General features: G+C 48.7%; 1 protein-coding gene across 5 annotated transcripts in view; it reads left to right on the top strand.

The window, feature by feature from the left end:
• The window catches only part of wake (ankyrin repeat and fibronectin type III domain containing protein wide awake), a 520,343-nt gene that overhangs the window by 481,821 nt on the left and 21,790 nt on the right, over positions 1-16,732 (top strand). For all 5 annotated transcript variants that reach the window (XM_089588279.1, XM_089588278.1, XM_089588277.1 and 2 more), the window contains one exon: positions 14,649-14,781. In XM_089588279.1, coding sequence (XP_089444405.1) covers positions 14,649-14,781 — 133 coding nt within the window. The remainder of the gene's footprint in view (positions 1-14,648; positions 14,782-16,732) is intronic.

Genomic DNA, 16,732 nt, shown 5'->3' with positions numbered 1-16,732 from the left:
ACGTTTTATTCCCACACAATTTCCTCTAAGCGCCTCGGCATTCGCTTCTCCCGCCTTCGGTGCAACAATGCGCTGCCCTCTTCAGAACAAGAAGAAAGGGTTTTAACCTCGGGACTATCGTTTCGTCACATTTTTCTCGTTAACATGCGTTCCACGCGTGTCTGGTGTGCACGATCGAAAAGCGCGTTTACCCCTAGAAAGACTGAAATATGAAGGGTGCATCCATCGCCACTGCGTTTAAAAGACAAAAAAAAAAAAACTAATGAAGATCGAAGTCAGACAGCGCAGGTATAGATAAGAACAAGGCGAATACCCGTCGTTTAGAAAAAAAAAAGAAAGAAAAAAAAAACGCCTTGTGTGAGGCCTCGACCACTTTACGACTGGTGTAGTAGAGCTGAGGTCGCTGTCCACCGAGTCCAACGAGCGCGTCTTGATCGTGTGCGACAGTCACGACATGACCTTGCTACGAGCAGCTATAGCAATTGGATCGAATGTCGCGCGAATTCGTCCATGTGCATATCAGATTTTTTTTTATAATTTCGGGGGATTTAACGTTCCAAATCGACTCAGGCTATGAAGGACGCCGTAGTGAAGGGCTCCGGAAATTTCGACCACCTGGGGTTCTTTAACGTGCACTGACATCGCACAGTACACGGGCCTCCAAAATTTCGCCTCCATCGTAATTCGACCGCCGTGGCCGGGATAGCACCTGCGTCTTTCGGGTCAGCAGCCAAGCGCCATAACCACTGAGCCACCGCAGCGGTGGGCATGCGTATATATAAATATCGAGAGCATCCCTATTGTGAGGACAAATTTCTGTAGGCAACACGTACAGTTTCAAATACCGTCTCTACTAAGTCACTCTGAAAGAGTAGATTTCAGCAAGTCAATTCCCGAAAAGTTACTCAAGAATGTAATATTACAAGAAAATATTAAATTCATTTGATTTATTTTTCTTTGTGCTTTGGCAGCATTTATGACCTTTCAGCGTTGCTTCTTTTATCCCTTTTGTCCCCTGAAAAGAGAAGCAATTTTTGGCACTTGTGGTTTTATGTGTTTCTCACGCCTGTGTGCTGAACTGCATACGGAGCAAAGGCCTTTGTCAGGCTTCTTGCTTTTTGCCTTTGCTCCGGTTCCTCTAATCAGAATGAAACAAATAAAGTGAAGACAAATGAAAATGAAAGAGACACCCCTCTAAGTTCCGATCCGTGCCGCTCTGCGTAGGGGCGCCACCTGACGAAGCACTTTAGGTGGCGCCCCCACGCAGAGCGGCACGGGTCGGAACTAGGAGGAAGGGTGCATGGCCTCTGAGATTATTAGCACACGTTCAGTTACGAGCGAGGTGGTCATCTCGGAGGGCATGATGGGTGTTTTACTTTTGCCCACGACGGTACGTGTACATACATGCATGTATGTAGTACCTACTATACGTGCCTGGACGCGTCCCACTACTCGAGGCCACGCGTGTTTTAAAGCGAAATCCGCATTCCGCGATCACGTCGGATCGGTTCGATTTCCCGGCTCGGACTTTCCCGACCCTCACCGGGAACGATTGTTGTTGCGCCACACAACGCGTATGGGCGAAACTTGCGTTAAAAAAAACGAGGGCTCAGCGTGATATAAGCCTTTCTTCGCGAAGAAAGAAATTGATGCGACCAGCGGTTGCGTATTGACTGCGTTCCGAGGAAAAATGGGGCCTTGGAGGACACCGAGTCGAATAAATGTGAACTGCTGTTAAAAAAGAACAGGAACAAAAACAAGCTATAGACGATGAAGGGTTCGGTATCCACGTGGGTCAGAGGTCCCGCATGATCGAATATGTGACTAGACAGCGTTTGAACAGGAATGTATACGGTGACCCGGAGGTATATGGATGATAGAACGCCTCCGCTATTGGATATATTGGAAGCGAGCTTGTATGATTATACGTTACCAATGTCCGCTCGTCCTAGTCGTTGTTCTCGACCGATGTCCGTATTGGCGACATAAAAATTCATGAGTCGTAGCAGTGGTGACGTCAGCGGCATTGGCGTCCTCCGAAGACACTGCGCCAAAGCTGCGAATCTGTTCTTTAAGACTGCGTGCGTTGGGCCCATTATGTTCGTACAGACTTAAGACGCGCGTTGCAGTGCTGGCTGTTACTTTGTTGCGCACTTGTGAAAAGGAATACGGCGTCGCTTCTCGAATATAGCCGGCCTGTGACGCAAATTCAGGCTGGGAAAAAAATTCCAGCTCAGTTTTGAAGAATGAGAACCGGATTTTCGCGCGTGATCTCGCCTCAGGTATTAGGTTAGCGGAAACAGCCTTGATCCTACTTATCTTGTTCTTCATGCAAACGTTTTGCTTTATTATGGTTGTATAGTTGTGTGTTCTCTGGAGTTCTACTGTAAGTTAGAGAGATCGTGGTGAGCGAACAGTCTCATGGACAGAGACCTTCAGCGCATCCTGAGGGATATAGTGAGTATTCGCACTCAATTTTATAACTGGTGCAAATTTTCTTCCGTCTATTTAGTGGCTTGTCAATGATTTCTGTCAGTAACATAATGTAGCGGCCCCGATACAAAGACAGGCTGGCTTACTCAACGTGCAGCCGCTCTTGCAGTTCTTCGCACATAGCTCCTGCAGAACTACCGGCATGCGTTTTGGAACACACCGTTGCAACACTTGCACAGTTACACAGCGCAAGTATGGCATCCTTACAATGAGGCGAAAAAATGTTAGCGGCATTTCCTCTGTAACCGATTACCCTTTGTTACGTCCAATTCAGAAAATGTAGCGATTTCAGCTTGAGTTATTGTGAGCTACCATGCAGTGATTTTTGAATGCGTTAGCGAATCAATGGCTCTTTGCGTTTACGTGTGGCAGATGTACTGTGACACTCACTGAACGAATCGGTGTTAGCGAGTAGCGGTACTCAACAGATGCTGCCTCGTTGCTCCGTCCTATCTAATTTTCTTATCTCTTAATCGACACCAATTCACGGAGCTGTCAGTTATGTCGCATATCTCTTTGACATCCATGGAATCCATCCTGTGCATTGTGCCTACGATAAGCGAAATACTGAATTCGTCGGTTCCACGCTATCAGGAGCCTTTTGCCGTTTTCAAGAGCTATCCTAGAGGAGTGGGGATGATTCTTCTATTGGGGTATACGAACCTGAAGTGTCTGAAAACCGCCCCAATCTGTGCGTATAGAAGAACGAGTCGCAGTTCTATCTTACATATATTTAGACGGTTTTTATTAGTATTACTATCAGATAATAGAAGGGACACTCTTTGTTCGTTGTATACAAGCACGCTATTATTTTTATGGAAGTCGTGGACTTAAGTCGGTAGCTTTCAGCAGCTGTTCTCGGATTCTTTCTTCCTTAATTCCTTCAGCGCTCTGGGCACTTGTTAAGCGGTAACATTAGAAGTCCTACGGGGAAAAAAATGCGTCGTCATTCATAAAATTCGTCCATTGGCTGGAGCGAAGTAACGTCCGCAGACCGGAAGTGGCGTGACTTCCGGTAAATGCATTAACAGGTTCTAATGCTAACGCAATGCCAACTCATAAAGTAATTAGTTAATTGTTCCTGTGAATTTTTTTCACTGATCGGTTCACGGTCTTTTCATAGCACAGGTTTGCGTCTTGAGAAAAACGGAGGCACCCTCGTAACTTTGTCATGTCACGTCAACAGCTTACGGCTGCTTCCCACCGCTTTTCTTCTTCCCCCCCCCCCCCCCCCCCCCCCCCTTCCAGCACCGCTCGGCAATTCGGTCGAAGGAATCTCAGTCGCTCTCGGAAAGCGCCAGCTTCTGCGTCAAGTTTATTTTGTCAATACCGCCCCGCCGCGGGCTTTTTTTTACGAGCGATGGCTTCGAAAAACAACAGGAGCATTCGGCACGGTCCATTTGCGCTACTCGGCAACACTTCGAAAGCACGCTCTATAGCTCGCGAAGGTGCCGAGGCTAACAGCCCTTCTTTTCACCTAAAGTGCTGTCACACTGTGGCCTATCTTTAACGCGTATTTATTTATTTATTATTCGGCTACCACTTACCGATTTATTTGTTTATGCCAATACCTCAGGCGTCACCTCGTAGCCTAAGTCGCTTTTGAACCAAACCGCGTGAACTACAGCCGGAGTACTATGTGGGGAGAGCTGTAACATTCAAGGAATTGGAAAGAACTGGAGAAAATTAAACAACGTTACACAATATTTAAACACCATGTTAAAAGGGTGTGCACTAGAATGTAACTTTACACCCTTTTTACTTCTTGAACCCCAGTGGCGGCTTCGGCCGATCAGATGGTTAGCAGAGTGGTTTGTTGGGCGAGTTGGTTTGCCATATTGAAATATACCTGCGCTTAAAAGACACGGACTGAAAGATAGAGACACACACATCAGACGGTCTTTAGTTCAATTTCCGGATGGCAGCTGAGCAGTATAAGGTCTCCCTATGGTGTAAAGACTTTATGCATCTTCTCCCTGAGAGAGACTGAGGGCATTCCCAGGTTATGTGATTGAGATGAGCTCTGGCTTTGCATAGCTTGCAAAGTCAGAGCAGGACGGCATTCTGAAAAACACAAAAGAAATATAAAAGTGTGGATGTACTGCGTGGCCATGGGAGTCGGAATGCCATGGAACGGAACGCTATGGGAGTGGGGAAGTCTATCGCACGTAGATCTCGCATGGTGGCGCAACTGTCTTAAGAGCGCGATTTCTAGAGGCGGCACCATAAACACGTTTAATGGCTTTTTCGCTCGTGGAGCTTCTTGTGGTGCTCTCTGATTTGCCTATCACGGGGCATTCAGCGGCACAGCGGCCGTCCGTATAGTCGATGCCTGAAGCTATTATACGCACTGCGAGCGCCTCCTGTGCGGATTAAGCAATATCGGGCAATCTTCCAATCGTGACCTTCTCTAAGTGCGAGCCGCTGAGATACTGATCCGTGGACGAAATTTTTGAGAGGATGGTTATCTGACGACAGGAAGTAATCGCCTGTACTTCTCATGACTGGGCGATTTTTTGTGTGCCCCACTCCAAGTATTCGCTAGTGCACTAGTATGTTCGATTTAGATAGTCAAGAGCAGAGGGAATTGTGAGGCTTAAGAATTGTGGAGTAGTTTGAGGGAAGGAGATTCTCCGACACTAATTGCTGCGTTCTGGGCTAACAAAGTAACATTGGTATAATTTAACAAAAACTGCTGTTGTCGTATACAAGTCAAGTACGAAGCGGCAAATGTACCCCATCGAAGGCTGTCCAGCCAATAACATGGGCCATTTGTCATGATATAGGGGTTAATCCGTTAATCTATCGTTGATCCCCTTGCACTTGCCAGCCTTCTGTGACGTCACGCTAGCTAGTGCAAGGGGATTAACTATGATATCGTGACAACCGGTGGGTGCCTTTGGCTGGATGGCCCCCTGTGACTCGGACTCGGCACAGGGGTTAATCATGGTTAATCATTTCCGAAACCACTCCTTTCCATGGTTTTGTTTGGTTTATGGGGTTTAACGCCCCAAAGCGACTCAGGCTATGAGGGACGCCGCAGTGGAGGGCTCCGGAACTTTCGACCACCCTGGGTTCTTTAACGTGCATCGGCCATACCATGCTGAATACGCCGGTTCTCGTCCTTTCCGTGGCTTTAAAAAGAATACGAAAGACAATGTTTTTAATATTTAATTTAAATTCGAACAACAGCCGGCTACTAAACACTTGAGGAGCGGCACTCTCTTTGTTGCAGGCGTTACTTTTCTTAGCGGCTCATGTTCGGTGCATATAAAAAAAAATTACTTGGAGTTTTATAGTGAACACGACGTCGCGGCTTCGTTTCCGAAAAGTGACAGCAGTATTTCAAAGGAAGCGAAATGCAGAAGTAACCCTGGCTGCGCTGAAATTTCGATTTATAATAAATAATCCCGGTGCGTTCATAATTCATTCATACGTTCGTACCATAACGTTGGTCAACCGCTTTCCTTTTCGTGACTTCGCTTTTACCGGCAGGGTCTCGTGATACTTTAGAGGACCCCATCCTACTCACAGTGCTGCGAGTTTCTGATGTACCTCGTTATAACGAAGTTGAAGGGGTCCGATTACTTCGTTATATGCGTAACTTCGTTATAGCCCGTGTTGACCGAGCTTCCAAGGGAATCATCATTCCTTCGTTATACCCATTGTGTCGCTATAAACTGTTTCGTTATAACGAGTTTCAACAGTATTAAGGGCTTTAAAGAACAATAAATGTACGACTGCAAGTAGTTATTACAAAATAAAATAAAAAGAAACACGTTACAAGACTTGATTTCGTTTGCTTGTACGGGTAGCAGGATACGTGCGCACAATTCGAGCGAACCTTTCGAGTCCAACCAGCGGCTTCATTTCCCCTTTGCGGTTTCAAGAGTTTCCCTCAGATCAAATGCAAAGCGGCTAATTTGCAGTCCGGCATTAGCTGGAATGCTGGCAGGCGTGCCACTTATCGTGCTTTGAAATGGCGGAACTCTACATTTTTCTCTTTCTTTTTATTCGGTTATACCACGGCGCCGACAGCAGTGGCAACGTGTCCCCAATGTGCGCCGCGGTAGTGGTGTTGTGTAAAGCGATATTCTCCTACTGAACGGACATAAAAATGCTAAGCACGACAAAAAACGCCCGCGGGTGCGTTCGTTGAACGAGACGGGCATGTGTTTCGACACCGGTGCTTCACGACAGCCTCGCTGTGCCGCTTCGAGTAGGCAGTGACGACTAGTCACCTCGGGCAAGAAATCTACCGCTCATGACGACGACCGCCCCCGGGATGACCCCTGGGAGAAAGCACGCATGACTCCGCGTTGAGGTGACGCATGGGTCTTCGCCGTAACTGGCTGAAACGTGTACAATAGCCTCGTGTTCGGTAGCCGTGTAAAAGCTTAGTAAGTTCCGGTTCAGTGACGTAGTTTTTGAAATCAAAGCTGGTCTTAGGCGAAACGAGGTATCGAGGCTATGTGGGCAGAGTTCCTTAAATCAGCCCATTGCGAAACCCTGATTCGAAGTCCGGCCACGACCTGCGACCACTTTTCTGGAGGTTAGCGGATCGTGGCGCCGCCTGGGATCAAGGGAGTCAACTAGTAGTGGCGCTCTGCTTCGTTTCTTTTCGTTGCGCGTTTTGACAGCGCGAAACAGTTCACATGAAATCCGCGAGGGTCACGTCGGCTGAATTATCATCACCACCATCATCAGCCTGACTACGCCCACTGCAGGGTAAAGGCCTATCCCATGTCCCTAAAATTAACACTGTCCTTCGCCAGCTGCGGCCACCGTAACCCCGATAACTTATTCTCATCCGCCCACCTAACTTTCTGCCGCCCCCTGCTACGCTTGCCTTCTCTTGGAATCCACACCGTTACCCTTCAGTACCAGCGATTATCTTTCCTTCGCATTACATGCCCTGGCCAAGCCCATTTCTTCCTTTTGATTTCGAATAGGATGTCATTAACCCGCATTTTTTTCCTTCACCCACTCTGCCCACTGCCGGCCTCTTAACTTTACACCTATCATTTTTCTTTCCATAGCTCGCTGCGTTGTCCTTAACTTAAGCTGAACCCTTGTCGTTAGCCTCCACGTTTCTGCCCCATAGATGAATGCCGGAAAGTCTAATAGAACCTAACCTAGCCTAACCCATCATAGCACCACATTTCTAAACATAGGTCAAATGAAATTGTTTGTTTTTTGGAAATGAAAAGGCGCAGTATCTGTCTCGCATATCTCGGTGGACACGTGAACCACGCCCTAAGGGAACAGAGGAAGGTAGGAGTGAAAGAAGGAAGAGAGAAAGAGGTGCCGTAGTGGAGGTCTCCGGAGTAATTTGGACCACGTGGGTATCTTTAACGTGCATTGACATCGCACAGTACACGGGCGCCTGTTGCGTTCCGCCTCCATCGAAACGCTGCCGCCGCGGCATGGTTCGAACCCGGGACCTCCTCCGGCACAGTAGCCGAGCGCCCTAACCACTGAGCCACCGCGTCGGGTAAACATGGGCTCCCTGGGGAGATTCGGTGTTATTATGGCTGGAGAGCTCTGACTGTGATTGTATGTTCGCCTGCTTCAGCTTCTGCGTAGCCGACATAGTCACCCACCTAGTATGTCTGAAAAAGCTGTCTGAAAAATAGCGGGGCAAGTCACTGATAGAGAACGTGTCTCAGCCCGTCATGCTTCCAGACGTTGTCAAAGCAATGACTGGAAAGACGCCTGTCGAAACCATTGAAATCTGTCGTCGCGGTGTCAAAAGCGCTGCTGTGTTTACGTTTCCGTTCAGGCAGGGAATTCTCTCACCCCAGAGCTGTCAAATCTGGGGCGTTCCAAGCCGGTGACGTATACACTGGGCGCCGGCGACGTCATCAATCACGGCCTGTGCCCCTTCGCTCTGTAGGCGACCACTCAACTGACTGTTTTTTTTTTTTCTTACTAACCACTAAACTGAGCCCCGGTGACTCTGTCAGTACCTACCGGCTCGCAGGCGCCGTGCCTTTAGACCTCTGCATGGCCGACTCGTTAACGTGCTTCGCACGTTCCAGCATGATGCCAGAGCGAGCGGAGCACCGAATAAACAGGCGCAATCCTCCACATTCAAAAAACGTCCCGCCGGTCGGCCTCGATCATGCAGCGGTCTTCCCCTGTCCGTCGGTTGTTCGTATAGTTTGAGGAGTGCCGCAGGGGATTCCCCTTCAAAGACGCCGTCGACAGTGGTGGCGGCAAGCGCCAGCGGCATCAGTTGCAGGGCATCCTTTCGGCATTCGGAACGCGTCGCCGTCGGCGCCGAACGCGTTTTCAGCACGCCGGGCGTGCCCATCCATACGGGCTTTCTCTAGGCTGTTTGCTATGCTGTTGGCGCGTAGTGTGACGTCACATGGTGTCCGGCCGCAATGTTCTGCCACGCGCAATGTTGGACGCGCCTGTACTAATAAATGCACGAAGATTTTTTCTTGTACTCTCTCACAGCGGGCCGACACCATCAGGATGCAGTGGAATGGTGTCTCCGATAAGTTCATTTCCATTCGCCATGGACTAAGTGCGCTCTCGCATAGCTATGTGGGCACTGGGCTAGCTTCATTGCTGAGCTTGCGAATATCACGTTTGCTGTCTTGTGGCGGGTTCTTACATACAAGAAAACAAGCGCGGTTGATAGACATGGGCACCGGTGTGGAAATCCCGCTTCATTAACGTTGTGAAGTTCACTTCGACGATTCACTGATTTATACGGCGAAGTCTTAGTAAAAGTGTATGTACTTGTAGAGTCTAACCTCGTTATAACGAAACCGTTTATAACGAATTTATGTATATAACGAAGAAATGGCGATTCCCCTTGAAAGCTCGGACATCACAGGCTATGAAGCTACGCCTGTAACGAAGTAATAGCCTTTATATACGTATGCCAGAGGACACGGACGAAGAGCAGTTTATATCCCATGTTTCGGCCGGGACCCGTACTTCGACACTGCTTTTCGATCATGTTCTCTGCCATTTACGTGCCTTCAACGTATCCGACGTTTTTTCTGCTATTGGCATTGAACAATGAGAAGACTATGGACGTTCACATGGGCACGTCTTTTGACGACCTTGGCGGTGTACAGAGGAATCAACCAAATTCATTTCTCCGCCAGATGCACCGCTCCCAGTTATGGCGAGTACCTCAGGCATGTGATCCGACCTCAGTCTGAACATTGATATGCACTGTGGCTCGTCTTAGCGCGAACGCGGCTCTGTGCATCTCACCGCCCGGGCAGAGTTTTGATTTATTATTGAAAAATATGAGGCTCGTTCTTTCCTCCACTTTGACAGGTTTAGAATGCGCTTTGGAGCTAGCACTCTTATTAGTTTTTTTTTTTTTTTTAAGCGCAAGTCTTAACATCGGCGAGGGCTCGCTGGAATGCAAAAGCCGTCCATGCGCTGTGTGGTGTCAGTGCACTTCAAAGAACCACGGGTGGTCGAACTAATTCCAGAGCTCTCCACTACAATTCTCCTCTTTCTCTTTCTCTGCTTCTTTCAAATCCCCTTCGCCCTTTCCTTCACGGCGCTGTTGAGGGTTCCACCGAGACTGGAACAGTTACGGCGGCTTTCCTCAAAACCAAATGATTTACTACATGCAGAAGAGGGGGGGGGGGGGGGGGTGACAGAGGCTCTCCATGTTAGTTGTCAACTTTTTTGCAGCACTCTTGTTTGTGTTCTTCTTATATCACCCCCCCCCCCCTTTCTTTTTTTCTTCGTACCTGGAGCGAACAGATGCCAAACCTTCTGTGGACCGCGTGCTTTTCACGGCTTGTCCTCTGCGTTGCAGTAATTTCGCCATGCGACTCATTATCCACTTTCCTGGTTGTTGCTCATTAAAGGAGTACTCACACCTCTTGATCATTCCAGCGCTCGCTTCAGTCGTTGTCCAGTTACTGACGTCAGTACGTATCGTCGGTTCTTCCCCTTTCTCAATTTTCGTACGTCCTGTACAGCGCTACAGATGCGGACAGTTTCCCGGCGGACCGTGGGGCGTCGGAATTTGCCGCTGCTGATTCTATACGCCTTGTGTGACACCCGAGTCTCTGGTCGGAAAATTCCCCCGGCCGAATTAAGTCGGCGCCGCGTTTTATGATGTCCGTCTTGGCACCCGCGACAGGGATGCCATTAGCGCGGACGCTGCCGACGGCGCTCCGACTTTGAAGAAGGAAATAAAACGAAAGTTGAGAAAATGCGATAGCGAGAAAAATATGAGGCGTCATAAATGCGCTTCCCGTGCGCGGCGAATTGATTCCATTAGCTCACCGGACACGCCTCGATCGAATTGATGCGCGGAGCTCGCTCTCGATACTCGCCAGCTCTGCTTTGGCCATCCAAAGAAACCAGTTTCATCTTGCAGGTCTTCTGGCCACGACACAATAGCTCTGTCGTATCCAGTTCTCCAGATGCGCGAACTCCACTTGCGTTAGCGTATTGCCTGTTATCTGTTACCTTAACAGGCAGGCTAGAGGATCGCTTGCTTACTTTTCAGCTTTGCTCCCAGTCCTCCAATGTACCTCTGTTTCATGCCCGCATTTTCTTTCGTTTTACTGCAGTGTTTGTGTATGTCGAAGCCGAAGTAAAAAAACTGGTGGGAAACTCAAGCTCCACCTTTAAGGGTATGACGCGAGAGCGATTCCTCTTGCCCGCACTCTAAACATGAATACACCTATATGGGAGTAAAAGGGGTATAAGCTCTCCTCGCACTCCCTTTTTAAAGGGTGTGCTCGCACTCCCTTTTTAAAGGGTGTGAGAGGATAACTTATACCCTTTTTACTCTTTTCTGTTTAGAGTGTACGCAGACATGAGCATTGTTTCCTCTTGCACAATCACGATCATCATACTGCATACATATAAAGCCCTTTAACCAAGCTGTACAAACGTGCCTGTGTGACCTTAGCGGCAGCGTGTGCGACTCGCAACCCATGCGCCACTGATGTGACTGGCGCCATCTATGGGAGCTTCTCGTAACAGCCACCTTTTTAACCAATTCGGATTTTTCCGGGACGCCGACGGCAACGCCGACTTTTCTGCGACATGGGGCCTTTGCGCTTCCGCGTAAAACATCGTCGTATCTGCGGTGCTGTTTTAAACCGTCGACATGTCGTCGGCGGTATATATATTTATAAGATCTGGGGACAGTCATACCAGCCAGACATGAGCACTGTAGTGGCTACCGATTTCGAAACCTCTGTTCAGCTCGGTCTGCGTATGCCCGAGCGTTCTCTTATGAGTCATTTCCCTTTTCGTTTCCTTGCTTTATGCCGCTACATTGCTTTACTATCGGCTAGCTGACACAATTATTACACCAGCGCACCTTGCATCTTGTCACCATTGTCTATACCTCTATACCACCATATCCCCATTCCCCCGTATCTGCCTCTCTTCTCGTTCCTGTCTTCCCTTTCACGCGCTACTCCTCCCGGTTGCTCAACAATGTCCGCACTAAAATGGCGCCGCGGTTCCTGTCTACTTCAGCCCGCAGCTTTTATTTGCCACTTCCAGATGGCGCCGCAATCCTTAAGTGCCCGTAAAGTGGTTACTGGGATTATCCACTTTTTGAAACAAAGTTTCGCAACCGGCTCGATTTAAGCGCTCTGCTTTAACCTCTAGTGAACAGCTTATTCGCTGCAAGAGCCTGAGCGCTCGCGCTTGGCATTAGCTCCGCTGATTTCAAATAATAGCGCGATATCAGGTCGCGCTTCTAAAATCGCGGAGTGGTTTCTAACTGCGCACCCTTAAGTGTGCGCGCAGCGATTTCCCGATTCGGATCTCTTGACTCCCTCTTAATTTAAAAGCGTGGCGCGCACCTTATAGCTGCTCCGCGAAATAGCCTCTTTAATGCGAAGGTGACCATTCGCTATACCAGCGCGTCTTTGACGTGCATTGTGTGCAATATGAATCGTGTACGCAAATACGCCAGGCGCGTACATCCGTTTAACCGTTTCTCCTTCCTTGCCTCCAACCTGCTGTTCCTATAAGCTTGGTAATATATTATGTGAGCTACTTTCCGTCGCCTCCATTTTGGATGCGGTCCAGGATCCCGAACGGTGAAAGATCAAAAGAAGATTGGAAATGAATAATCGTGGTGACATAACCCGGCTCTATATTCTTCCCCCTCCCCTCTTTCTTGGCTTCACCTGCTGTACTCTCTCCCCTTTTGATTGTCTCGCCTTGGTAGCGGGTTCGTGCAATTAATCACGCTTCTATTTTGTTTTGCTTTCGCCGAGTCTGAGACGAAGGGTAGGAGATTCGCCTCCCGGGGCGACCTAATCGCGGGATTATAGTTTCATTCTTCGCGTATATATTCCACTTTTTTTGCTCGCTTCCTCCGCGACGTCCTTCGGGAAGCGGCCTTCGAGGCCGAAGATATAGCGTATCCGTATCTCGCCCTATAGACTTGCCCGGACGACAGCGACTGCGCAGTTACATTCTCCACTGTATAAAAGTGGCTTCTATTTTTCTTTGCTCGCCCCGAGTGGCAAGTCTTTTTTTTCTTCTTGTTATTACTTTGCGCATACAATGCGCGGGTGCCCGCGTCGAAGGAAGAATTCAGTTCATTCAAGGTCTCTCCGTATCTCGTCGCGATTCCAGCAACTCGGTTCTGTTGCGATGCTGTATTGCAAATTCCGCGAGCTATGCGCGCTGCTCCTTGCCAAGAAGATAGGGAGGAGGGAATTGCTCTCTGATGTCGCTACCGCGAGTCATGATCCTTTTCCTAAGGCTTTCTCTTTGGAAGCAAAACTTCACTGCTCGCAAGCCAGTAGGCAATATCACGTGTTGTAGAAAGAGGACTGAAGGGAAGGGGAGAAGGTTTTTTTTTTCATGTGTGTGAGTGTTCTGTCACAAGATGCTACTCCGAAACCAGATTTCCCTCAGCAGCGGTAACAGCACTGTGCAGAAGTCTTGCCATGCTTACGACAACCTGTAGCGCATAATAATTGCCCATGAAGTCAGGGCCCCGCCCAGCCGTGTGAGCCCGGTGGTTCAGAAACAGTTAACGCATTTAGTTTTTGTCCCTAGCAGTAGGGTTAACAGCAGCGCCGTCGTAGTTTAGTTTTGTACATGACGTTGCATTCGGTTACTTCAGGACGCGAGCCACGCCATACATGCAATGCCTTGCGCCTTTGCATAACACGCCTTTGCATAACCTGCAGGTAGCGCTCTGCATCGTTGCGTCCTCAACTGCTGTGTGGAAGCGTAATGAGATCATAGCCGGAGCTTTGCAGGTCACACTGAACACGACTGTATACAGTCTGGGGCGATTTGAAATTGGCTGCTTTAGGCTAAGTAATCACCGGCTATAAGCGATCAACGGCTGCTATGAAACACTGGAGATAGCAGTCGGCAAGGACACTTCAATGACTGGTGATAGTGACGGGGTTACAAGCAGCGGTAGTGGTAAAATTCGTGGCTCGGGCTGAAGACCGATACCACGAAGAAAGGGACGGTAGAGAATAATGGTCTTGCATTTCCTCCGCATCAGTGGAATTTATCGTACTTCATTTTTTTTTTGTTTCTTTCCGACCGAAACGAAACCGGTAACCTTTGTACTGATTTTGACTGTAAAGATATAGCTCCACTATTACGAAGCACAATTATTTTGCACACAAGAACAAATGTGTTGTCACTTGACACCTAAGTTAAAGTAGGCTGTGAGCATTATCCGCTCAGAGGAAAACTATCCGCAGAACAAAAGAAAAAATTGTGCTTTTCGCTTATACCGAAGGAGTAGTTATATGCTGAAAGCAGATAATTGTGTTCCTTTTCACACTGAAGCTTATTTGTACAGGTGCCCACAAAAGTTTTCGGAACGCGAAAATTGCAACAAAATTTAATTTCTGAGCACTTTGAGCTTGCATCCATGAACTGAAGGATGAAATCCGTACTTTCATCCGCGAACAACATCATGCACTTCTTAATGTCTGGCTGTGCCTCTACGTGGCGAGAAAATTAAGGCTTTTTGTGATTTCGGCGTTCCGAAAACTTTTGTGGGCTTCTGTACGCACGCTGCTCCAAATGGTGTGGTGAATACTAAGCTCAGTGATCTAAACATAGTGATGGAAGCGGTGGTCGTTGTTTTTCCTGGATTACCGAGGCAGGCTTTTGTGTTCTCTAACCTGCGTCTCTTGTCTCCGTCGCAGGATGCCAGCTGCTGGTGGAGGACGAAGATGGGGTTCGCGTCTCTCCGAGCCCGTCTCCCCGCCACAGCCTCTCCTCGGCGGGATCGGGTGCCTCGCAGGGAAGCAACCGAGGCGATGGCGCCAGCTCCAAAAAGTGAGTCTATCTTTCTCTCACCTTACCCTACGTCCAAACGCACTCTTTAAGGCGGGATGGGCAGGCCTAGCGTATGTGTACTTAACTAAAACTAAATAAAGCAGTGTGCTCAGAGTGCTTTGAAGAGTGCTAGGCCCTATTGCGGCATATCTCTGTCGGGGCATTCCCTGAAGTAGTCGGGCCAGGTGAATGAATCGCTAAACAGCATCCGAAGCCAAAGAAGATGTCTGGGAGACGGGTGTTTGGATTTTTTTCTGAGACATTGTTAACAGACAAAAGCTTATTGATTCAGTTATGCAGGCGTGAAGACGGGCTTATTTAACTGCTTTAAACACTCGCGGCAGGTTAGGCGACACTGGGCTGTTCCTTTAATCATCACATAAAATTGGTCTGCTTGCACTGATCCTAGCGAATCAGGTGAATACATTAAGCCGTGTAAATACCAGTAGCAAGCGCCCCCATTAGTAAATTACGTTGTCCGCATTCAGGCCGAGGATAAACTTATTACTGTCTGAAAAATTGTCAAACAAACGCTGTTCTTCGTCTTCACCGCGACTGTGGCGCGACAGATGACCGAGGAGGCCAAAATTGATACCAAATCAGACTGTCTCTTTTGGTAGAGAGAGGTTGGTCAGATGGTTCTGGATAATCACAAGGTGAACAAAGGAGGAGAAACCTCAGGGTGCTTGCCGACGTTTCGACAAAAGGACTTTCTTCGTCTAGGGTGCTTGCCGACGTTTCGACAAGAGGACTGTTCTTCGTCTAGGGTGCATGCCGACGTTTCGACAAGAGGACTTCGTCTAGGGTGCTTGCCGACGTTTCGACAAGAGGACTGTTCTTCGTCTAGGGTGCATGCCGACGTTTCGACAAGACGTCTAGGGTGCTTGCCGACGTTTCGACAAGAGGACTGTTCTTCGTCTAGGGTACTTGCCGACGTTTCGACAAGAGAACTTTTCTTTGTCTAGGGTGCTTGCCGACGTTTCGACAAGAGAACTTTTCTTTGTCTAGGGTGCTTGCCGACGTTTCGACAAGAGCACTGTTCTTCGTCTAGGGTGCTTGCCGACGTTTCGACAAAAGGACTGCTCTTCGTATAAGGGTGCTTGCCAACGTTTCGACAACAGGACTGCTCTTCGTCTAGGGTGCTTGCCGACGTTTCGACAAGAGGACTGTTCTTCGTCTAGGGTGCTTGCCGACGTTTCGACAAGAGCACTGTTCTTCGTCTAGGGTGCTTGCCGACGTTTCGACAAAAGGACTGCTCTTCGTATAAGGGTGCTTGCCAACGTTTCGACAAAAGGACTTTCTTCGTCTAGGGTGCTTGCCGACGTTTCGACAAGAGGACTGTTCTTCGTCTAGGGTGCATGCCGACGTTTCGACAAAAGTATTGCTCTTCGTATAAGGGTGCTTGCCAACGTTTCGACAAAAGGACTTTCTTCGTATAAGGGTGCTTGCCAACGTTTCGACAACAGGACTGCTCTTCGTCTAGGGTGCTTGCCGACGTTTCGACAAGAGGACTGTTCTTCGTCTAGGGTGCTTGCCGACGTTTCGACAAGAGCACTGTTCTTCGTCTAGGGTGCTTGCCGACGTTTCGACAAAAGGACTGCTCTTCGTATAAGGGTGCTTGCCAACGTTTCGACAAAAGGACTTTCTTCGTCTAGGGTGCTTGCCGACGTTTCGACAACAGGACTGCTCTTCGTCTAGGGTGCTTGCCGACGTTTCGACAAGAGCACTGTTCTTCGTCTAGGGTGCTTGCCGACGTTTCGACAAAAGGACTGCTCTTCGTATAAGGGTGCTTGCCAACGTTTCGACAAAAGGACTTTCTTCGTCTAGGGTGCTTGCCGACGTTTCAACAAGAGGACTGTTCTTCGTCTAGGGTGCATGCCGACGTTTCGACAAGAGGACTTCGTCTAGGGTGCTTGCCGACGTTTCGACAAGAGGACTGTTCTTCGTCTAG

The sequence above is a fragment of the Amblyomma mixtum genome, chromosome 4, assembly GCF_055824585.1.
Source record: "Amblyomma mixtum isolate Tamu chromosome 4, ASM5582458v1, whole genome shotgun sequence".
In the NCBI taxonomy this organism is placed as follows: Eukaryota; Metazoa; Arthropoda; class Arachnida; order Ixodida; family Ixodidae; genus Amblyomma; species Amblyomma mixtum.
This window is presented reverse-complemented; position numbering and strand designations above follow the sequence as displayed.